At 41.3% G+C, this 25,366-nt stretch overlaps 1 protein-coding gene across 2 annotated transcripts in view; it reads left to right on the top strand.

The window, feature by feature from the left end:
- LOC145669661 (putative cytochrome P450 49a1) overlaps positions 1–25,366 on the top strand; it is a 156,960-nt gene that overhangs the window by 82,172 nt on the left and 49,422 nt on the right. For both annotated transcript variants that reach the window (XM_081737917.1, XM_081737916.1), the window contains exon 4: positions 24,363–24,479. In XM_081737917.1, coding sequence (XP_081594043.1) covers positions 24,363–24,479 — 117 coding nt within the window. The remainder of the gene's footprint in view (positions 1–24,362; positions 24,480–25,366) is intronic.

Genomic DNA, 25,366 nt, shown 5'->3' with positions numbered 1-25,366 from the left:
GCCGAGCTATTCGCATAGCATATGCCATACCAGTCAGAACACCTACAGCCGTTGTCTATAGCCACACTTCTATGATTCTCCTCTTAGCGCACATCTACCGCCTTCGCACTCGATATATTATGAGTCACATAGCAGCCAATCATCCAATCATAGCTGAATTACTTGACCAAACTCCCACACGACCTCGTCGAGCTTACCCACCAGTGGACCATCTATTCGCCATCTACGAACGAGAAACCGATAGTGCTCATTACAATCCTGCTCGACTTATATATCAGCGCCACCCATACATCTATCCGACTTAGATTACTCGCATCCATAATCCGCTGACACTATCATCCATTTCTCACAAAGGCTATATTTTCTTCCTCACCTGCCGTAAGAAGCACATCACAACTAACTCATATTAAAGTACATCCTGTTTCCAACCAACTTAACAATTTTCTCCACTCTTCCAAACCTCCGGCCAAGAGAAGGCATCACCTTTACGGCCCGCCCATCTCTGGATGGGAATGAAAGACTGTTAAAAAAAAATTGCTTTTAGGATACTTTCCCAGAGCCTTGCTCTGAAGCGCCACTGAGTGAACAGTGACGATTTTTGAGAAAATCCTTCCTTTTCCTGCTCCTGAGCTCTTTCTCTGTCTCTTTCGTGGCGAACCGTCTGTCAGACTGATCTAGCCAAGGGCAGCCGGTTCTACAGATCGAGATAGGGGACTTGCTCCCCCTGGACAACTATCCGAACGGGTTGTCCTACCTTCATTATCATCATCACCTTCTACTACATCATTCACTTTTCATTGTCAAGCGTCACGGTTTTCCAGCACAGATCGGTTTTTTGCGATGGGAGATTCAGATGCTCATCCTGGGTCGTTGGTGGATGGACGCCACTCTGGCTTACCACCTGTCTTTGTCACTCCGTCCGCTTCGACCGCGAAGGTGGTCAAGCGGAAGGATAAGGGCAATAGGCAGAGAACCCAATCGGGCAGTTCGACAGCATCTAATGCCTCCAATGTCTCCACCAGATCCAGGTCTCCAAGACAGCAGCAACTTTATGCTGATACTATCAAAGAGCCTCGCCATCAAGCCAAGAAACCGCACAAAGATAATGCTTCAGAAAATTCTGACATGGAAACCGGAGACATGAGCTCTTCTGCACACCATCAAACTCAACATTCGCTTAACAACCTTTCTGCTAAACCTATACTTCATTCATTTCTATTGCAACAATACGACACTAAGTATAGCAATGAGAAGTTCATAACTCTCCAACTACGGAAATATCTTCCAAGTATACCGATAACAGAAGTCATCAAAACTCGAAATGGCTACATCTTCAAATCCATCGATCCGCAGTTTCTCACCACAGTTAGGAATAAAGCTTCCTTTGAAATATTTGGCAAGAATGCCACGATGTCATCTCTTTCTTCCACACGTCTGAAACAACCACCACCCCCTAAACGCCCGCCATTTCTGTCTGTCGTCATCCGTGGGGTTGATCCATCCTACTCTGATGACGAAATCCAAGAGGAACTTCAACTTGCTGGCCATACCATTCACAAAGCAATACGTATACGTAACAATAATGGTGCCACATATATGGTTCGTGTACTTACTTCTTCACAAAATACCATAGATTCTTTGCTTACTATTGGCGCCTACATATATCATCGTCGGCACAAAGTCGAGCCCTCACGCTCGCCTGCTCCACTTCCGGTGCGATGCGAAAATTGCCAGACCTACAATGATCACAGTACTAGTCATTGCAAAAATCCTCCAGTTTGTGGCTATTGCGCAGGATCTCACCAAACACGCACTTGTTAAAATCTCCAACGACCACCTGAATGTCCAACTTGTCATGACCAACATCCGGCATACAGCTATAAGTGCAAAAATAAACCGCAACCTGACCAAGAACACCCAGATTTGGTAGTTCCACTTCGTATCCCAGACCCTTCGCCTCTTCCTGCCCAACAAACTTCCGATCCAGTTACCATACAACAACTCCTTCAATTTCTAACCCTCACTTTACAGAACATCCATCCTTTTCAACGTACTCACATTCTTCAACAACTCACTAAGGCCGCAAAATCTGTTTTCAATGTCAACTTTTACGCCACATACACAAACAACTATGTCCATTTCCATACATCACCACAAGAAACAGCCGTTTAGATATGATTCTCATGGATTTAGTCTTTCTTTTTCTTAATATTCGCTCTCTACCAACGAACAAAACTCTATTTGAAGCACTCCTGCTTGAGGAACACGTATCAGTATTCTTATTAAATGAAACGTTTCTAACGAAAACCATTCACTGTAACATACCTCGTTATACACTTCTCCGTCAGGACAACACAGTACCAGCATTACGGGCAAATGGCGGCGTAGCCATCGGCTTTCGCAATCATATACCTTATCGCCAACAAATTTGTCCCATTCCTCATCTCCCCGAACATCTCATCTCTACATTATACTTCAAGTCTATCATGATCACCTTTGCCACTATATACGTTCGACCAGGCCACCCTATTCCTCTTGCTTTTTTCAGTCACATATCACATAGCTATAAACATTATATCATCCTCGCTGATATCAACTACCATAGTCGCACTCCTAGAGAACGCACACAATTTTCCGACCATATTACCACTCATACCACTGGCATTCTTCATATTCCTCCGGCTCCTACTAGACCAATAACAAATACCACCCCCGATGTAGCTATCACGTCCAACACGCTTGCTGCTAACATCACCCTTACAGTTCTGGACCTCCTTGGCAGTGATCATGCTCCACTCAAGCTTTCCTATCGTATGGGCACTGCTCGACCCCATGCAGTCCCTCCGCCGATTCAATCGCCACGTTTTGACAAAGCCAACTGGGATCATTATCGTACCTATCTTACAACTGCCATAGCACATCTGCACCCTCCCACTACATCAGAGGAGCTCTACGCCCATGTTGCAACCATCACTTCAGAAATTACACATGCATCAGAGCTGTATATCCCTACTACTAGTTCCACACCATATAAGCCTAAATTACCTCCGAATTACCTTGCTCAAGTCAAACGCTCCCGACAAGCTTATCGAGATTACGTCAGAACACAAAATCCTGAAGCTCTTAGTCTTCACCGTCAGCTGCAACGATCAGTCAAAAATTACATCCAAGCATACAAACGCCGTCAATGGATCAAAACTTGCAATAACCTTGCTGAAACTGCACATCCTTCACGTTATTGGAAACGTCTTAACGCACTCTGTGGCAAGTACAGCAAAACCTCATACCCTATCATCATCAACAACAGCCACGCGCCTTCTGATCAAGATAAAGCCAACGCCTTTGCCGATTATCTGCAAGACATTTTCACACCATCCTCTCATACCCACATCTTTGGTCATCCAGTCGACAATGTCAACACTGCAAATCCTACCTTCCAACCAAATCATAATCATCTTTTGCCGACACATGAACTCACATCTCCCATCTCCGTTACTGACATAACAACAGTTGTTCAACATAAACGTAACTCTGCTCCTGGCTTTGATTCCATCACATATCGCCATATTAAAGAAAGTCCTCTTTCTCTACTTCTTCTCCTTGCCGCTATTTACACCTTTATTCTTAGAACTGGCTTCTTTCCTGCTGAATGGAAAATGTCCAAAACCCTCATGTTTCCGAAACCAAATAAACCTCCCAGCGACGTCTCTTCATATCGACCTATTCAACTTACTTCAACTTTCAGCAAAATTCTTGAACGTATCCTTGTCAACAGACTTCATCCATATCTCCGTGCCCGCCATCTCATACCAACTTTTCAAGCTGGATTCCGCCCGTCATATTCCATTAACGATCAGCTTCAACGCCTAACTACCCTCATTACCAATCACTATAATTCAGTCCGCCCCTCCTGCCTTGTTCTATTCGACCTAGAAAAAGCATTTGATAAAGTCTGGCATCTTGCACTCATTTTCAAACTCATCAAATGTAGATTGCCCATGTCCTACATACGCTTTATTTTTCACTTTTTGGCCTGCCGTATCACATATGTTAATATCAACAATCATCTATCACATCCCGTCTTTCTGAACTCTGGCGTCCCTCAAGGCTCAGCTCTGTCCCCTTTGCTATATTTACTGTTTGTTTCCGACTTCCCGTCTCTTCCGGACGATGTATATCCTTTTCAATATGCAGATGATACAGCCTTCCTTGCCCTTGGTCGCACCATCAGCCATATCAACATCATCTTACAGGAATCAATAAATCGTTTCTCGCACTGGTGTAGCAAATGGAACCTCAATATCAATGCTTCCAAGCCATAGTATTCCTACCACCACGCAAACGTTCCAAGACTCACCGGAATCCTTCGCTTCTTTCTCTGTCAGTTCAAGGTACACCGATCCGTCCATCTAAAACAGTCACTTATCTAGGTATTGTTTATGACCATCATCTCACCTGGCTTCCTCATCTCAACTACATTAAAACCAAAGTTTACAACCGTCTAAATCTTCTCAAACGTCTCACTGGCACTACATGGGGTCCCAGCTCCAAAATTATCCTCAACACGTACAAAGCTTTTCTCCGCCCCGTCCTTACATACGGTTTCACTGCTTGGATATCAGCTCCCGCCTCCTACTACTACAAACTTGCCACCTTTGAACGCCATGCCTTCCGCATTGCTCATCGCATTTCTCTTCCCAGCCCTACTCGACATTTATATTCACTCATTACTTTTCCTACACTCCTTTATCACCTTGAATCGCTTCGCCTCAAGTTCATCACTGTCCGCTATATGCAACAACAACCAATCCTGTTAGCCACCATGCACTACCTTGCACTTTCATCGGCACGCCCTCGATATTACCATCTCCCTCTAAATTTATTGTTTACATTGTATTGTTATACCTTGCCGCCCAATCATCCCGACTTAGAACTCTTGCAGGACCATCGATTGCATGCTCATCTTCCGCATATATATCCATCGCATCAAGCACAGTGATAAACCTCCGTCTCTAACAGGGCTTCCCCCCGTCTTCATTGGCCTAGCGTCGCCCCTAGGCAGAAGATAACCAGCATTTGTCCTTGCTAACATCTCCTATGTGTTGTGACGTTATCTGCACCTCATTCCATCCCTCATCTTCATCCTTGCCCACATACAATTTATATACAAACTATCCTGCATTCTTTAATGTTCTTATATTATGTTTTGTATTTATATGATATTTATAGTTATGATTAATAATATGTTCATATATATGTTATGTATTACCTACCTCGATAATGATTATGGACGCAAAGCCCATAATGACCTTCCAACTGCAGTATTTATTAATAAAGGAACATCCCATAGCCCAACGCCAGTCCTACCACATCCAAAATAGTTTCCTTGCACCACTTCCCTCCAAGAGGGTGTAGCCCTCTACAGGGTAGCTAGCCTGCGGGCTAGCAAAATAAAAAAAAAATCTTGATGTCTACGAACTAAAAAAAAAATGCTTTTAGGCGAACTGGCCACCTGGAATCTCTAACCAGGTAAAAAAATAGGGTATCCGTAGCTGGCGGAGAAAAATAAGCAAGTCACTAGTATTTCCATCCCATTTAATCGCGAACTTCTAAATACGGTTGGATTACTTGCCTCTTTGAGGTTCAAGGAAACAACCGTCGAGTTGATTTTAAGCCTCCACGGAGGCTAACACACCTAACTGGTCTTACCTATCGACGACTTTGCTATTCCTCTTGGTTTTACGGTTTATTTGGCATCATCTCATACTCGGGCTTAGCCCACCAGACGGTTTTCACTATGGCGGACAATGGCATCGATCAAGGCAAACGCACAATGAGCAAACATACTTTACCAAGTATCATTCCTGGTCCTCCTGGTTGCTCCACTAAGGTGGAAAAACGCAAGGTGCAGTCACAAACTATTTCTGGTCGTACCAGAAGCTCATCTCAAAGCTCTGTTACGTCTGTGGCTTCCCGCTCTTCCATCAAGCAAAGTTATTCTAACCGCTTGCAATTTTCACCACCTGCAAAGAAAGCACACACTGCATCAGATAGAATGGAGAACACTACGGATATGGAAACAGATTCTACTGCGGCTCCAGCTTTACCTCGCTCTTCATCACCATCAATTTACTCGTTTCTGTTGACTAATTTTGATTCACGTTTCTCCACTGAGAAACAAGTTGCTATACAACTGCGCAAGTACCTTCCTCGTGCTTCACTCAAGGAAATAGTCAAGACTAGGAACGGCTTCATTTTCAAAACAGAAGATGCAAACTTGCTTAGCACTATAAAGAACAAAGTACCTATAGATACCTTCGGCAAAGCTGCTAAACTTACCAACCTTAATGCATCTCAACGCAAGCAAATACCACCACCTCGCCGTCCTCCGCTCCTTTCCGTGGTGATTCGCGGTGTTGATCCTTCTTATAGCGATGACGAGATTCAGGAGGAACTTACTTACGAAGGACACACACTCCAGAAGGTTATGCGAATTAGAAACGCTGCAGGCCCCACGTACATGGTTCGAGTACTAACTCCTTCTCAAACCACCATTGATTTTCTTCTGACTAATGGAGCATACATTTATAACAGAAGACACAGAGTTGAACCTTCACGGTCACCAGCACCACTACCACTTCGATGCGAGAAATGTCAGACATATAATCAACATTCTACCGCAACATGCCCAAATACTACTGTTTGCGGCTACTGTTCTGGTGAACACTCCACTCGTACATGTCCAAATCTACAACAACCACCGAATTGTCACACTTGCCACGAACAACATCCTACATATAGTTACAAGTGCAAGGGTAAACCTGCCCCTACCGAGGCTCACCCTGAGTACGTGGCACCATTACATACATATAACTATTCAGCAGACGTTCCACAATCACTGGACTCTTCTATAACAGTGCGCAATATGCTTGCTTTTCTAACGCTCACTCTTCAAAATATCCAGCCATTTCATCGTTCGCATGTCTTAAAACAAATCACCCACGCAGCCAGAGAAATATTCCATGTTACATTTCATGCTACTTATTCTGGTCAAAATGTCTATTTTCACACATCACCTTTGGAAACTACTGTCTAACCTACTCATCATGGATATAGTCTTTCTATTTCTCAATATTAGATCCATTTGGCAGAATAAATCTTTATTCGAGGCGTTGTTACTGGAGGAAAGAGCTGCAGTGTTTATCCTTAACGAAACCTTTCTCACTCCCTCTATGACTTGTCACTTTTCTGGATATACACTAATTCGACAAGATAATACTCTTCCTAGGAAGCGTGCAAATGGTGGAACAGCCGTGGGATTTTCTCCACGTATCCCATCACGACGACACTTTTGCAGGCTGCCAGATCTGCCTGAATATCTTATAATTACTTTATACTTCCGTAATATAGCCATAACTGTTGCCACTGTTTATATCAGACCTGGAAAGCCGCTACCTACTGCATTCGTGCAATACATTTCCGATAATTATAAGAGATTCATAATTATGGCCGATTTCAACATGTACAGCAGATCACAAGGAGACAGAACTAACTTTCAAACCTTTGTCACAACTCACACGACTGGTATCATTCATGATCTTCCAAAACCCACTAGGCCTGAATCACAAAGCACACCAGATATTGTCATTACTTCTGCTAATCTCGTTTCGCAAATCCATATTGATGTTCTCGATCCATTAGGAAGTGACCATGTTCCGATCAAACTGCTCCTCCGTACTCAACATACGTCTCCCTCTCCAGAATTTCAGAGAACTAGCGTCCGTTTTGACAAAGCCAACTGGGAACAATACCGAACATATCTATCGGCAGCAATAGAGCCATTAAAACCTCCTACATCAGAAGTCGAACTGTATCATGACATTCATACCATCACAACTTCAATCCACGAAGCAAGTTCACTTTACATACCAGTAACTACATCAACGCCTTATCGACCAACATTGCCACCAGAATATCTTACATTTATCACTCGCTCTCGACAGTTTTATCGAGACTATCAACGTACAAAAAATCCAGAATCACTCCGTCATCACCGGCAACTTCAGAGGATGGTCAAGAATTACATTTGTGCTTACAAGCTAAGGTGTTGGGTTAAAACCTGTAATTCACTCTCTGACGTCACTCATCCTAGCAAGTACTGGAAACGTTTTAATGCTCTTTGCGGAAAACATGCTAAAACACCATATCCATTATTAAATGGTGACTTACCTATACAAACCGATTCCGCCAAAGCTGACGCTTTCGCTGATTTCCTCCAAGACATCTTCACACCACTCAGTTCCACATCTTCATATAGACATCCAGCTGACACAGTCAATCCATCTTCTCCTTCATTACAACCTCATGCCCTTCATACTCTTCCGCAAAATGAACCTCTAACCGAGCCAATCACAGTTCAAGATATCAGTACAGTTGTTCGCAACAAAAGAAATAGTGCACCTGGCTTTGATACAATAACCTATCGCCATATAAAAGAAAGCCCGCTTATATTGCTTACACTGTTAGCCACGATTTTTACTTTCATTCTGCGAACTGGCTATTTTCCTGTCACCTGGAAAACTTCTAAGACGTTAATGTTTCCAAAACCAAAGAAACCTCCTGCCAACTTATCATCCTACCGCCCAATTCAATTAACGTCTACTTTTAGTAAAATCCTAGAACGTATTCTCGTAAGACGTCTTCATGTATACATAGAAAGACGCCAGTTACTTCCCATACATCAAGCAGGATTTCGCCCAGGTTATTCGATCAACGATCAACTACTTCGCTTAACCACCATGGTTACACAACACTATAACTCGGTCAAACCATCATGTCTTGTATTATTTGACCTCGAGAAAGCATTTGACAGGGTATGGCACATCGCACTTATATACAAATTAGCTCATCTTCGATTTCCTGTTCCATATATACGACTGATATACAACTTTTTATTCGGCCGTCTGTCATATGTTTCAATAAATAACTGCCTCTCACATCCTATTTTCCTTCACTGTGGAGTACCTCAAGGATCGGCTCTGTCGCCACTTCTCTATCTTCTCTATGTTGCCGATATGCCTCCACTTCCTGATAAAATACACCTATTTCAATATGCCGACGACACTGCGTTTCTTGCCTTAGGACCTACTATCCAATCCATCAACACTGCTCTACAGTTAGCAATTAACAATTTTCTTCGCTGGTGCGACAAATGGCAGCTAACGATCAACGCCACAAAAACGCAGGCCATTGTCTTCATTCCTCCGAAACGAACATCAAGAGTCAGAAGAAATCCTAACTGCCTTTCACTACAAGTAGACCAAACTACCATCCAGGCACGATCAACTGTAACTTACTTGGGGCTCACATTCGATAAACATCTCACTTGGAAACAACATCTTCAAACAGTCACAACTAAAGCATACAATAGACTTAACTTATTAAAAAGGCTCACCGGAACGTCCTGGGGACTAAAAGCGAACACAATTCTGAACACATACAAGGCCTTTTTACGGCCTGTACTGACTTACGGAAACGTTGCATGGATTGCGGCCACCCGCAAAATTTATGAAAAGTTATTAGTATTAGAACGACATGCTTTCCGCATTGCATATCGAGTCAAATTGCCTAGTCCCACAGCAGACTTGTACAACCGAATTCAGTTTCCTACCCTTCAGTTTCATCTTGAAACTTTACGTCTCACATACATATGCTCTCGTTATAACACCCAACACCCTTTACTTCTGAATACTATGCACCACTTAGCTCTCCATCCTTCTCCATCTCGATATTGCCCTACACCGCTATCGTTACTCTATACTCTCTACTGCTACACTCTACCTCCTGACGCCTTAGACCAGGAACTCCTCATAGACTATCAAGTTCATGACCATCTTCCACTCATATTTCCATCATTTGCACGCTGAATCCATCTGCTACTAACAGAACTCCCATTGTCTACTTTGAAGCCTAGAGCACCCCCTAGGCAAGAAGATGATTTCATCTGTCGAACTAACACTTTTAGTGTTGTGATGTGATAGCACGCCTCGCCTCACCCTTCATGCTCATTTCACAATCTATCTATCTATGGTATGCCTTCTCACCAGGTACTCATATTACTTTGATATATCAGTTGCTCCAGTTCAGGTTCGGAAAGATCCTTAAGACCTTAGCAATTATTATAATAAAGAACTTCTCTGAGACCGTCACAAAATCCCTTAAATCTTCTTTTTACGCAACACTCTTCCCTAAGAGAGGGCGTAACACTCTAAAAGGGTGCTAGTCATTATGACTAGCTATAAACAGACTGACTGACTGACTGACTTGCTTTTAGGACTCATCAGCTTGACGTACCATACGTCACAAGCTGTCTTTTGTACCTAGCCTAGCTGGGAAGTGTTAACGTGCCATCGAGGACGTTGTGTTGCATACGCACAATCGAGACCAGCACGCATACGCTCTCACTGGGATTGACAGTGCTTTTCAGTGCTGGAGGGTAAAGTCTTTCATCATCATCGTTACTCATCTTTAGACGCATCACATCTTTTCATTCGGGCATTCGCCCAAGGACGGATTTTACGATGGCGGACTCACGATTAGGCACAGGAAAAACGACAAAAGGCAAACATCAGGGATTACCTCAAGTTCTTGTTGGACCATCCGAGAGTCCTAGGAAGACTCAGCTTCGGAAGGATCCCAGGCAATGCCATTCATCCAGTAAATCCCGGCAACGCCGAGGTTCTCAAGCTTCTATTGCTTCTGCCTCTTCCATTGTGTCATCGGATTCCGTCCGCAGCAGATCTCCACCGGCTCCGAACACTAGCTATTCCGAACGCCTGCAGCAATCTCCACCATCAAAGAAACAGCATGTTGCTTCTACATCTGATCTGGATCAGATCCCAATGGACACAGCTGCATCTACAAGCGATAACAACGCGCCTTCATTATCTTCTACTTATTCCATGCTACTCACCAATTTCGATACGAAGTTTAGCAACGCGAAGTTCGTCGCAATTCAATTACGTAAATATCTTCCAAGAGCTGCGATTACACAAATCCTGCATACTAGAAATGGCATCATTCTAAAAACATCCGATCCAGCTCTTCTTACTAACATTAAAAACAAGGTGCCTATTGATACCTTTGGTCGGGACGCAAAGATTCAAGCACTGTCATCATCCACTCGCAAACAGCCTCCACCTCCGAAACGATCACCATTATTATCTGTAGTCATCCGTGGGGTTGACCCATCTTATACAGATGACGAAATACAAGACGAGCTCAAGCTGGAGGGTCATACCATCACTAAAGTCTTGCGAATTCGTAATGACCAAGGACCTACATACATGGTTCGTGTCCTAACCACGCATCAAGACACCATAGATGAGTTATTAGCAGCAGGTGCTTACATTTACAATCATAGACACCGTGTTGAACCATCGAGGACACCTGTTCCTATGCCAGTTAGGTGTGAACGCTGTCAAGTATATAATGCTCATCTTACATCTGATTGCAAAAGCTCAAGTAAATGCGGATATTGTGCAGGCCCGCATACCACCCGAACTTGTAGCAACCTACAGTTACCACCTAAATGCGCTACTTGTAACAATCAGCATCCGGCATATAGCTACAAGTGTAAAGCAAAACCGGAACCTATACAAGATCACCCAGAACTCGTAGTTCCACTACGACCACCAGCACAAGTCCATGCCACTCCACATCCGATTGACGCACCTGTTTCGTTAGACCAACTCCTGACTTTCCTGACTTTAGCTCTACAGAATATCCATCCTTTTATCAGGCCTCACATACTCCAACAAATCATTCTTGCGGCAAAAACCACTTTCCATGTAAATTTCACAGCCACTTACTCAGGAAACACTGTTCACTTTCATAAATCTCAAACAACTACTCTCGACTAGTTTCCTTTATAACATGGCTGTTACTTTTCTGTTTCTAAATATCCGGTCTTTACCCAAAAACAAACTCTTATTTGAACAGCTCCTTCTTGAGGAACATGTCACAGTGTTCTTACTAAACGAAACTTTTCTGACGAGATCTCGAACATGTCGTTTACCACGATACACTATGTTGCACGCTGAAAATCCTATACCTGCACTCCGAGCCAATGGGGGAGTGGCCATTGGAATTTCGCCGCATATACCGTTTCGTCAACATCATTATACAACGACGCCTCTTCCGGAATATCTCCTCGTCACTGTCTATTTCAAAAACGTCATCATCACACTGGCAACAGTATATATCAGACCCAACCATCCTCTACCAGAGCATTTCGTACAATACATATCTAATACCTATAAGACTTATATTATCATGGCTGATTTCAATATGCATAGCCGCACCGATGGCGAGAGGACAAATTTTGTTAACTTCATTACGACCAATACCACTGGAATCATACTTGATCTTCCACGAGCAACCCGTCCCATTTCCAACTCAAAGCCTGACATAGTCATCATCTCCGCAAACCTCATTTCATATTGCACGGTAGATATTCTTGATCTGTTGGGAAGTGACCATGCCCCAATTAAACTCACCTATCAGCCAAATACCACCACCAGGCATAGCTCATCTGCACCACTCCGCTTAAGCGTTCGTTACGATAAGGCCAACTGGGATAACTATCGCACACATATCTCTCACCTCACAAATCATCTTACTGAACCCCATACGGATGAAGATTTAGCTGCTGTCGTTGATACTATTACCTCAGCTATTCAAGAGGCCAGTCATTTATATATTCCAACCACCAAATCTCGTCCATATCAGCCTAAACTCCCGCCGCAATATCTCACGCTGATCCAACGTTCACGCCAGTTTTATCGAGATTATCTTCACACTCGCAACCCAGAAGCACTCCGTCATCATCACCAACTACAACGCACAGTTCACAATTACATTAAAGCGTATAAACTTCGAAAATGGGTAAACGCATGCAATAATCTATCCGAGACTTCTCATCCAACCAAATTTTGGAACCGTTTCAAGGCATTATGTGGCCAATTTACTAGCACACCCTATCCGATTCTCCAAGGCGACACACCTGTTTCCACCAATAGTGATAAGGCAAACGCTTTCGCAGATCACTTGCAAGAGATTTTCACGCCATCATCCGGCAATACTCCAGTCGCTGCAGATAGGCTCAACACGTCCACACCGCATCTACAACCAAACGCCGCCCATCTCTTACCGCCAGACACAGCCATATCTAATCCTATTAGCGTTCACGAGATCTCTCAGGTTCTCCACAATAAACGAAATACTGCACCTGGTCTCGATAATATAACATACCGCCATATCAAAGAGTGTCCCGCTTTGTTATTACTTCTCCTAGCGAATATTTATACCTTTATCTTGCGCACAGGCTTCTTTCCTTTAACATGGAAAATCTCTAAGACACTCATGTTTCTAAAACCAAATAAACCACCCCAGAACGTTTCATCATATCGTCCTATTCAGCTCACTTCGACTTTCAGTAAGATCCTAGAACGCATCCTGGTCAAGCGCCTACATATCTACCTAAACGACCGCAGCTTAATTCCTATCACACAAGCCGGCTTCAGACCCTCTTTTTCTATCAACGATCAGCTTTTAAGACTCACGTCACTTATTACTCAACATTACAATTCTGCAAAACCATCCTGTCTAGTCCTATTTGACTTAGAGAAGGCGTTTGATAAAGTCTGGCACCACGGGCTCATATACAAACTTCTACAGTTTCGACTCCCCATGTGCTACATCCGCCTAATATTTAATTTCATCACCAATCGTCTCGCCTACATATCCATTCATGACTTTTTATCGCATCCGATCTTTCTACTTACTGGAGTGCCACAAGGGTCTGCATTATCTCCTTTACTCTACCTCTTGTACGTCGCTGACATGCCCAGACTACCTGATAACGTTCATCTTTTTCAATATGCCGATGACACGGCTTTCCTTGGACTCGGAAACTCTATCCAAGAGATCAATACCATTCTCCAACTTGCTATAGATCGTTTCAGTAACTGGTGCAATCACTGGAGCCTTACTATTAATGCAACAAAAACACAGGCCATGGTCTTCTTACCTCCACGACGCTCTTCCAGAGTACGCAGAAACCCACGTCGCTTATCTCTCCATGTTGATCAAGTACCGCTTCAGGCCAAAAATACAGTAACGTATCTGGGAATTACCTTTGATCGCCATCTTACATGGTCGCAACATCTGAAAACAGTCACTACTAAAGCCTATAATCGCATCAATCTTTTGAAACGTCTTACTGGTACTACCTGGGGACTGAAGCCACACACAATCCTCAACACCTACAAAGTTTTCCTCCGATCAGTTTTGACATATGGTTTCACTGCCTGGATAGCAGCCCGACCTCAATACTATCATAAACTTTTCATCTTAGAACGCCACGCTTTCCGTATAGCTTATCGCATTAAGCTCCCTAGCCCTACGGAGGAACTCTACCGCCATATTACTTTTCCAATTCTGAAATTTCACCTCGAAAAACTGCGGCTAACATATATTTCTAAACGCTTTCAAACTCGCCACCCATTACTTCACGATACAATGCATTACTTAGCAGTTCATCCCACACCTTACACCTACTATTATCCACCACTCTCTCTACTGTTTACATTATATCACTATACGCTTCAACCACCAGACCCAACTTTACGATTCATATCAGATTACGTAGTTCACGATCATCTACCTCTCATCCATCCATCATTTCCCGCACAGTAACAACCTTTGTTTATTAACTTGGGCTCCCTATGTTCTCATCAGTGCCTAGAGCAGCCCCTAGGATGAAGAATAAGCTCATTTGTCTTTCTAACATCACCTAAAGTGTTGTATTGTGTATTGCACTTCGCCTCATCTTTCATGCTTACTGTAATATTTTGAAATGTTTTGTATTATTATTTCTATTCTTATACGCACATTTTTCAATGCACGTTTTTCCGTATTTCTAATCATTGTGTTTTTGTTTTTTTGTATATTTAACTTTGTTCTTTATTCACCTCACCAAATGTTAAGGATCAAAGTTCCTTAAGTCACCATGTTACAATCATTTTGACAGTTTGAAGTTAATAAATATTTAATAAAACACTTAGCCCAACAACAGTAACCTTAGCCTATCTTATCATTGCACCTCATTCCTAACAGAGGGCATAACCCTCTTAAAGGTGGCTAGCCCTTCTGGCTAGCATGAAAAAAAATTGCTTTTAGTTCAAAAAAGTTCACATTCACATACTACGAACCTAGCTCCTCTTGTAGTTAGTTACTGTGCTACGCAGTGATCAAGTATTGCAAACGTACTTGTGAGATCAGCGCAGATACCCTACATAGGAGATTGACAGAGGATCTTCATCTTCTGGAGGGTTTATCTTAAATTTTGAAGGTCATTGCTTGTAATTACAGTTTGACCAACTCTTTTGTCGCTTTGTTAGGGCTACCTGTAGCACTATCTGAGCGGGGTGTTGTTTACATCACTTTATGCGGTGCATATTTTTATCGCACCATGCATAAGCTACCGGGATTAGTTCAAGGTCCCACAAGTAAAGCTGTGGTAGATGCCAAACGCGATCCGCGAACCAATCGACGTACCCGTCAGCTCTCGGAGGGTAGTTTAGAATCGGCTGATAAGCGTTCCAGATCTCGTTCTCCTACCTACATTCGCAAGCCGGAAGAATCAGAACCAATGCAGACGACCACTGGGGATCCTAGCACATCTACTGATGGATTACAACCGTCATATGCAGCCACTCTTGCTCGTCCTAAATTGCATTCTTTTCTTCTTACTAACTTCGACCCAAAGTACAGTAACACCCGCCATATATTTAATCAGATTATTAAATATCTTCCAAGGGCCAGTATCCAACAGATAGTTTTCACCAGGGGCGGTGTTGTTATTAAATCTCAGGACGAAAATTTTGGCATTACTCTACGTAATAAGGCGAGTTACGAGATTTTTGGCAAAGCTGCACAACTGTCTAAGCTTCCTGACAAAATCAAGCAAACTCCTCCACCTTCGAGAACACCAATGATGTCCGTAGTTATTCGCGGAGTTCTACCTGAAATAACAGACGATGAGGTGCTTGAGGAGCTAAAAGCAGAGGGCATTGAAGTGTCCAAATGTATTCGTATCCGAAATAATAACGGTCCAACATATATGGTGAGAGTCCTGACTACTTCTCAATCCTCCATCGATGCATTATTACAAGATGGCGCATACATATTTAAGAAACGTCATAGGGTGGAACCATCCCGAACAAGCCTCCCTCTTCCCATTAGATGTGAAAGGTGTCAGGTGTATAACCAACATATAACGGCTAAGTGTCCAAATGTCGTAAAATGCGGCTACTGTGCTGGCAACCATGATACTAAAGAGTGTCCGAATACGGGAAAACCACCTCTATGCTCGACCTGTTCCAGTGACAAGCATCCAACTTATAGTTATAAATGTAAAGGGAAACCGAATCAAACTCCTGACCACCCGGAGATGACGGTACCGCTACGTACCATAGATTCTAACGTGCCTTTGTCACAGTCTATCACCTCTCCTCTTATTGTGGAAAACTTTCTCCGCTACATAACACTCATATTACAAAATATTTTCCCATTCCAACGTCAACTTATATTAGATCATGTTATTGCAGCAGCCTCCGCTATATTTCAAGTTAACTTGTATGCTACATATTCTGGACCGTACGTTCACTTCCATATTGCTCCCCGAGACACTGCAGTTTAAGTCCGTAATTTTGTGTATGAATATGGCTCTTACACTTCTTTTTCTGAACATTCGTTCTTTAGCGCAACACCGAATATTATTTGAGCAGTTACTGCTTGAGGAAAATATCGATTTATTTGTACTAAATGAGACTGCACTCAAACCTGCTACTTATGTCCGATTTCCTCGATATCAATTTTTTCGCTGCGATTATGGAGACAATAACATACGAGCCCAAGGTGGCGCTGCTATTGGAATTCGTAATAAACTCACTTATAGATGCAACTCTGTTCCACAGCATATGCAGTTACCGGAACACCTAGTGACAACAGTTTACGTTCCTCACCTTATATTAACAGTAGCTACAATATACGTTCGACCAGGTCATATCATTCCTCTTGCCTTCTTCACCTATTTGTTTCACCACTTTAAACATCTTGTCATATTAGCCGACGTTAATATTCACAGTCGCTCTGCCCGTGATAAAGCTGAGTTTTTCGATCATATAACTCTTAATTTAAATGGGCATGTCCATCAATTGCCCAAACATACGCGACCAAGCAGTCAGACTACACCCGATGTTATTATTAGCACTGCCTCTATGGTCGATAAATGTAATATACATGTACTAGATTGTATCGGCAGCGACCATCTTCCGGTGAAAGTCGTTATCAACCATCAAAGACGACAACTATCTGAATCGACTATGAGAACTATCATGTTATACGACAAGGCGAACTGGGATCAGTTTCGTACTGATATAGATATTGCTCTTGCCTCCTTAGTACCACCGACATCAGAGACCGACCTTAATAATACCGTCGATAGCATTAGCACAGCTATCACCAGTAGCGCCAACAAAAACATACCTACATATCGAGGCAAAACATACCAACCTATGCTACCTCCGCAGTACTTGACTCTCGTCAAAAAGTCTCGCACTTACTTTCGAAAATATGAACAAACACGGAATCCAGAGTATTTGACTCAAGCAAGACGATGGCAAAGGACAGTTCATAACTATATTGTTGCTCATAAACGGCTTACCTGGAGCAAAGCATGCAATCAATTGAACACAGAGTCACATCCCACGAAATACTGGAAAAAATTTCATCTTCTAACTGGACAGACAGTTAGTTCATCTTATCCTCTCATACAGGATAATCAATCTCTAGATACAGATCAAGATAAAGCAGACGCTTTAGCCACACATCTACAGTCAGTATTTACACCTGCGCCTTGCACACATCAATTCAGCCCTAGAGTTTCTGAAGAGGCAATTGCACAATTACTACAACCTTCCATCCAGCATACTTTAGAAGCGGATAATCCTTTGACTCGTGAAATCACTTCCGCGGAGATACAGTCCATCATCAAGCGGAAACGTAGTACTGCCCCAGGCTTTGACCAAATAACTTACAGATTACTTAAGGAATGTTCGGCAAATTTTTTCATATTTCTAGCATCGATATATACATTTATGCTTAGAACTGGTTTCTATCCTCTTGAGTGGAAGGTATCTAAAGTCTGTATGTTTCTGAAACCCAACAAACCACCGCATTCCGTACAGTCCTATCGTCCAATCCAGTTAACTTCCACGTTAGGTAAAGTCTTTGAAAAAATACTCGTATCTCGTTTACACCCATACATTATGGATCTACAACTTCTACCTCTCCATCAAACTGGATTTCGACCTCATTATAGCATAAATGATCAACTACTTCGTCTAACTACCATTATTACCAATCATTATAATAAGTCTCTTCCGTCCTGTCTCGTTTTAAGGGATCTGGAAAAAGCTTTTGATCGGATTTGGCATTATGGATTATTTTATAAACTTCTTAAACTGGGTCTTCCTGTTACATACCTCCGAGTCATATTTTCTTTTATACTCAACCGAATAGCCTACGTCAGCATAAACAACTCATTATCACATCCAGTCTTTCCATACACAGGAGTACCGCAAGGTTCTAGTCTATCTCCTCTTTTATACATACTCTATGCTTCCGATTTACCGTCTCCATCGCCGAACACTTATCTCTTTCAATATGCTGATGATACAGCTTTTCTTACACTGGGAAACACGGTACAGCAGATTAATACAAACTTACAGACTACAATTACTAGCTTTCTGAATTGGTGTAGTAAATGGAGACTTTCAGTTAACGAAGACAAAACACAAACACTTGTTATTTTACATCCTAAATGCCGCAGCAAAGTTAGACGAAATCCACATTTACTACAGATACGTGTGGGAGATCACTTTCTTCAACCAGCTAAAACATTAACATACTTAGGAATCATTTTTGATGATAAGTTGCGATGGACACCCCAGCTTCAGAAACTTGTTCTCAAAGCAAAGAACCGCTTACAACTTCTTCGTCGTCTGGTTGGCCAGACCTGGGGTTTAAATTCCAAATTATTGCTTAACACATACAAAGCATTTATGCGGAGTATACTTACATTTGGACACATAGCCTGGTGTTCAGCGCCTCCGAAATTTTACAATAGACTTGAAATTCTTGAGAGACATGCCATTCGTCTTGCATTTAGGATAAAACTTCCGTATCATAATGCTGACTTGTATGACAAAATTACCTTTCCTCCGCTTGTTCAACACATAGCACAATTGCGTCATAAGTTCATAGCTACCAGTCTCCATGATCGTAAAGATATCTTTCTTGACACCATATTTACTGATTTACAACAAGAATCTCAATCTAAGTACTGCTATACACCACTCAGAGTTTTGCTTTCCATATACATCCGCACTCTTCCAGCAGATCACCATCATGCCACCTTCTTCCGTCACCAACTCATCCGTCAACATCTTCCACATCTTTTTCCATCATAGCACTTGTCTCACTACAACACTAATCTGGGCTTACCCCATGTTTCTCATCAGTCCTGAGCCGCCCCAGGACAGAAGATTAATCTGCATTTGTTTGTACTAACATCTATATGTTGTGTTGTGGCGTTACGAGCACCTCATTCATCATCATTTTTTCATTTTTTTGCATTTTCTACGTTATTTATTAGTTTCAGTTTTTTTCCGCACCTTTTTGTTATCTTTTGTATGTGCACCTTTCCTTACTAGTTTGTTATTATTCATATATTATTAATGTTATTGTTGTTTAATATCTTTATTTTTTGATTTTTATTAGTGTATAATAACAATGATTGTTTCACAGCTCTTTGACCAGCTATGAGTTTAATAAAGAATAATTGATGCTCCCACACCCCTGGCCAAGAGAGAGGGCGAAACCCTCTAGTGGCCGTTTCTTTATACCCATTCGTTTCAAGTTCTTCAGCAATCAACCAATGTTATACTTAAATTGATGCCCAAACACCTTCCAACTCAATAAATAAAGTACTGTCACTACCCACCACTCAAAAAAAAAAAAAAAATGCTTTTAGTTGGTACTGTAGCATTTTAATAGATAGATACTATGTGTATAATCGGGAAATGTATATTTGTGGTAAATTTCATAAGAAAAGAATTATAAATACGAAAATTAGAATGAGTAAAACAAAATATTGCTAAATGGACAAGAAAGTTTTATTTTCGTTTTATTGTTCTTATTTACTGCTCTTTTGACATGAAATTTGATACATACATGTATTTGCTGATTACACAGATGCTAACATTATAAGAAATACAGGGCGAATTCGTTATCAAATTATAATCCTACAACAACATATTTACAGAAATACGACAATAATTTTGGAGATGAGTGTACATGATGGAGAATGTGAGAAGTACCGTTTGAAAGTATGTTCTATTCTGAAGGGAATGATGTACGGACAATGATCATAGGGTAAATAAGGATGTCTCAGGAAAATTTTATATTAGATCCGGATCATCTGGGGCATTGTGGGAATGTTCTTAGCTCATTGGTAAACATTTTCTCGCAATTAGTTTTCAAGATAAAAGCTTGAATTTTTTTAATACACATTTAGTACATCCCTTCGTATTTTTCAGTTGATTTTGAGATCTGTGCGTTAACAAAGGGGGTCCAGAGGGGATCAAAGTTTGAAAAAAAAATCAGAAAAAATCCATCAATTCAAAGAAATTAATATTACAATTGCGTCATAGCATATGCTTGTAGTATTTACTGTCTTTCATTTTCAAGAGTAATAACATACATTTAATGGCAAGTGTGAAATTAAAAATATAAGTTGTTCATTAATCTCCAGTTTCAATATAACTTCTACAAAACAAGCCTCATTATTCATTAGTTTGATTAATAATATCCTTTCTATTTATTTGTTTTACAAATATGTTGTTAAATAACCTGATCACACAATTTTCCAGACAGAATTTTAAGATGTTCATGAGCAAGGAATCAAGGGTTAGTACCTATGTGCGTTGCTCTTGTAAATTTACTTCATTAAATATGAAACATGATATACGGTATTTTAACTGAAAAAGATAGTATCCTATTAGTTATGCAACCTTTCGTCAAACAAAGTGTTAGAAACAACCAGAAACACTAACATTGATATACACGTATTCAGTTCATATCTTGCCCCCCCACTTGTAACGTCCAATCGCCACCACTGCTCTCTACCCACCATATAATAATAGTACTATAAATATAACCGTTTGAGTAAAATTAAGCTGTAGATCACAATAGTGATCCGCGCGACCAAACACGTAATCTGAAAAGCGCGACCACTACAGTGTTAATGATGTTTCTGTTTAAGTTTGAATGCGCACGAATTTTAAAATAACCTTTTTTACGAGCAGACCAGTTTTTTTTTATAAATGTATAAATCTGTTAATTTTTAATTGTTTCACCATTTAAAAATATTTTACGTTAAAACTCTAATTACTAAAAATAATAAAACACCGTTTCAAACAACAACGTCTTTCATTCCCATCCGTAGAATTCTTGTGTTGAAAAAAAAAAGTAATAAGTTGCAGAAAAAGATAAATGAGAAACGTCTTTAAGGTTTAAAATATATATTTTACTACTAGCAGCGTTCACCCCGCTTCGCTGCGGTCACCCCGGAACGCAATAAACTTTGTTACTTAGATAATTTTTACTTTTTCGCTTTCAAGTGATATGATAAAAACCATAGAAGATTGCACTAATGTTAACATTATATCGCCTGTCATTTATGTTAACCCGCCCCGCTTCGCTGCGGTCACCCCAACCCGCCCCGCTTCGCTGCGGTCATCCCGGAACGCAATAAACTTTGTTACTTAGATAATTTTTACTTTTTCGCTTTCAAGTGATTTATAGCGCCTGTCAGTTATGTTAACCCGCCGAGTCACAGGGTCATGCGGGTTGCATATAAATACGTTTATTTTTATACCTATCTATATATATAAAAGAGAACGCACAAAATCCTTTGTAAGCTCATCACGCTAATACGGCTGAACCGATTTCTTTCATTTTTGGGGGGTTGTTAGGATTTGGACCCTAGATGGTTTTTATCATATCACTTTAATTTTCAATTACCAGTGTCTTGAGATAATTGACCAATCAGGTGTGAATACGTACAAAAAATCCTTTGTCCGCTCATCACGCTAATACGGCTGAACCGATTTCTTTCATTTTTGGGGGGTTGTTAGGATGTGGACCCTAGATGATTTTTATCATATCACTTTAATTTTCAATTACCAGTGTCTTGAGATAATTGATCATTCAGGTGTCCATACGTAGAAATCCTTTGTTATTAGTTCATCATAGGTATAAAAATAAACGTATTTATATGCAACCCGCATGACCCTGTGACTCGGCGGGTTAACATAACTAACAGGCGCTATAAATCACTTGAAAGCGAAAAAGTAAAAATTATCTAAGTAACAAAGTTTATTGCGTTCCGGGGTGACCGCAGCGAAGCGGGGTGAACGCTGCTAGTGATGAACTAATAACAAAGGATTTGTACGTATGGACACCTGAATGGTCAATTATCTCAAGACACTGGTAATTGAAAATTAAAGTGATATGATAAAAAACATCTAGGGTCCACATCCTAACAACCCCCCAAAAATGAAAGAAATCGGTTCAGCCGTATTAGCGTGATGAGCGGACAAAGGATTTTTTGTACGTATTGACACCTGATTGGTCAATTATCTCAAGACACTGGTAATTGAAAATTAAAGTGATATGATAAAAACCATCTAGGGTCCAAATCCTAACAACCCCCCAAAAATGAAAGAAATCGGTTCAGCCGTATTAGCGTGATGAGCGGACAAAGGATTTTGTGCGTTCTCTTTTATATATATAGATTTATTAGAAAATTTGAGAACCGAAATCCTCGTGAACAAGTTTCAAAATCTGATCTGGTACACTCAACAGCGTAAACGTGAACATGACACGTGTTCAAGTAAGTTTCCTCTGTAATAAAAGAATTTATCCATGCTATCTAGCGATTCAAATTTGAAAAAATGATACCAACAAATGTGTACACAAGACACTCTGCCAATATAGCCTGTCATTCATTCGCAATGAAAAATGTAAAGCAAAGAGCTTGGCACCCTCATCGTTCGTCCTACTGGTCCAGTAGGGGCATAACTCGTCGATTGTCTAAAAAAGATTAAATTGATATTTTTCTCTATGAATACGAGGGAGGACCCAAAAGAAACCGGACTTTCGTTCAAAATAAAATAAAATTTATTACATTTTTAACAAAATTCTTTCAGTCTCCTTCAAAGTACTCTCCATTAAATGCGATTCATTTCTCCCATCTTCTTTCCCACTGTTTGAAGCACCTCTGGAACTCCGGAACTTTTATATCGTCCAATGCGCTCTGTGAATTTCTTTTTACAGCCTCTACCCCATCAAAACATTTTCCTTTTAGATTTTGTTTAGTTCTCGGGAAATGTCATCATGTTGGTCAAAAAGTTTGGATCACTTTCAATCTGATTTTTCAAGTCCTGGCTCAAATTCAGACGAATGATTTGATCCTGTGTGAGCAGGCGAGAAACAAACTTAGCGACAACATGTCTCATTTGCAAAACCTCACCGTGGCACGAGCTCCAACTCACTCCTGCCTGTTTTGAAATATCATCGATCATGAAACGACGATCCTCGCTGATTTTGGGGCAGATTTGTTCGATGTATTCATCGCTTCGAAATGATGAAGAGCACCCAAAACGAGCATGATCTTAAAAACTCATCTCACCACACTTAAAAGGGCCCAAAACACTTGTGTGTGGTTCACACTATCCTTCTTGAAAGCCTGTTGAAGCATTTGGTAAGTTTTCGTTTCGCATTTTCCAAGTAGGAAGCAAACATACTCTTTGTTCCTTTGAATTTGCCATAAGGATTTCGCAGGCAGCAAAGAAGAACAGTCGAGAAAAACAATAATACGATCAAACGTTAACCTCCTACGCAGACGCCGCTTGGCCAACTGATCTGGGGAGGTCTCTACTAGACCCACCTAGCAGGAGAACTCCCTACTACGCCTAGGAACGGTAGCGCTCTTTCAATCCGGTTTCTTTTGGGTCCCCTCTCGTACTTAAAAATTGCGAAATTTGTCTCTTCTATCGTCTCCGTGTGGCTTTGACACGCATACACAGTTATTAGTTTCGTTAAATCTATTTCTTTTCATCTATCCATACTTCATTTCATATTATTATATTTTGCTTTATTTCTCTTAAATCTAGACATGGGGAGCGCTGGCAATCTTTTCGAACAGTTGTAAACCAACCAATGATGCAACCAAAGACTGCTAAATTGTATATTAAACCTATTAATGATGTTGCAGATGACTTCATTAACAGGTAAGGAAAAGTTATTTTAATATATTCTAAAGCGACTCATAATTTTAAGGCAAACGTTTTTATCATCAAGGTTTTGAAATTTATTTTGTAAGATGAGTATGTCTTTTATTCTTGATATTAAAATAGAAGACAAGAACACACGGAGTAAAGACCCAAAAAAAGAAAAAACTATCGTTTCGACGCTAACAGAAGAGTTTCCTTTGTCACCGGAGACAATTGGCATTCCATTTGTTTCAAAAGACAAGAAATGTAGGAAAGATGTGATCGAAACAGCAGGCTTCTATTTCTGAATATTAAAATAGTGTTGTCAAAGTTTTTCTATGAGAATGGGGCAGGAAAACTGAAGCGACAAAAGAAAATGAAGCTTCGGCTCTCACCTCGGTTGCCTACAAGGAAGTTCTGCCGTTTGGTTCTCTTAGTTCTTTAGGCGCTTGGCGCTATTGGCTCTCTTCTGGCATAGTGATGTCAACCGGCTTGGCCCCTCTCGGTTCAACTGATTCGATGAACCGGCTCGGATGCGATGAACCATCGGCTCGGTTCGGCTCGGCTCGGCTCGGCTCGGGTGAGCCATCGGCTCGTTCGGCTCAGCTCAGGTGAGTCATCGGCTTATGCCGGTTCGTTTGGGATGAGCCATCGGCAAGGCTCGGTTCGGCCCAAATGAGCCGGGGGCTCGAGCCTTCTCAGTTTGGGTGAGCAACTGGCTCAGCTTACTTCTCGGCTCGGCCCAGTGGTGACTGAGACGTGAGCCGAGCCGCTCGAGCCGTTGACAACGCTATTCTGGCACTTGTCTTTTGGCTCTTGATCCTCTTAGCTCTCGTCTGGCTCTTGACTCTTATGGCCCTTGATACTCTTGGCTCTTTCGATGCTTGATCCTCTTGGCTATTTTC

Source organism: Thermobia domestica, chromosome 14 (assembly GCF_964235325.1).
Source record: "Thermobia domestica chromosome 14, izTheDome1.hap1.1, whole genome shotgun sequence".
In the NCBI taxonomy this organism is placed as follows: domain Eukaryota; kingdom Metazoa; phylum Arthropoda; class Insecta; order Zygentoma; family Lepismatidae; genus Thermobia; species Thermobia domestica.
Note: the sequence above shows the minus strand (reverse complement) of the source record. Positions and strands in the feature narration are given on the sequence as shown.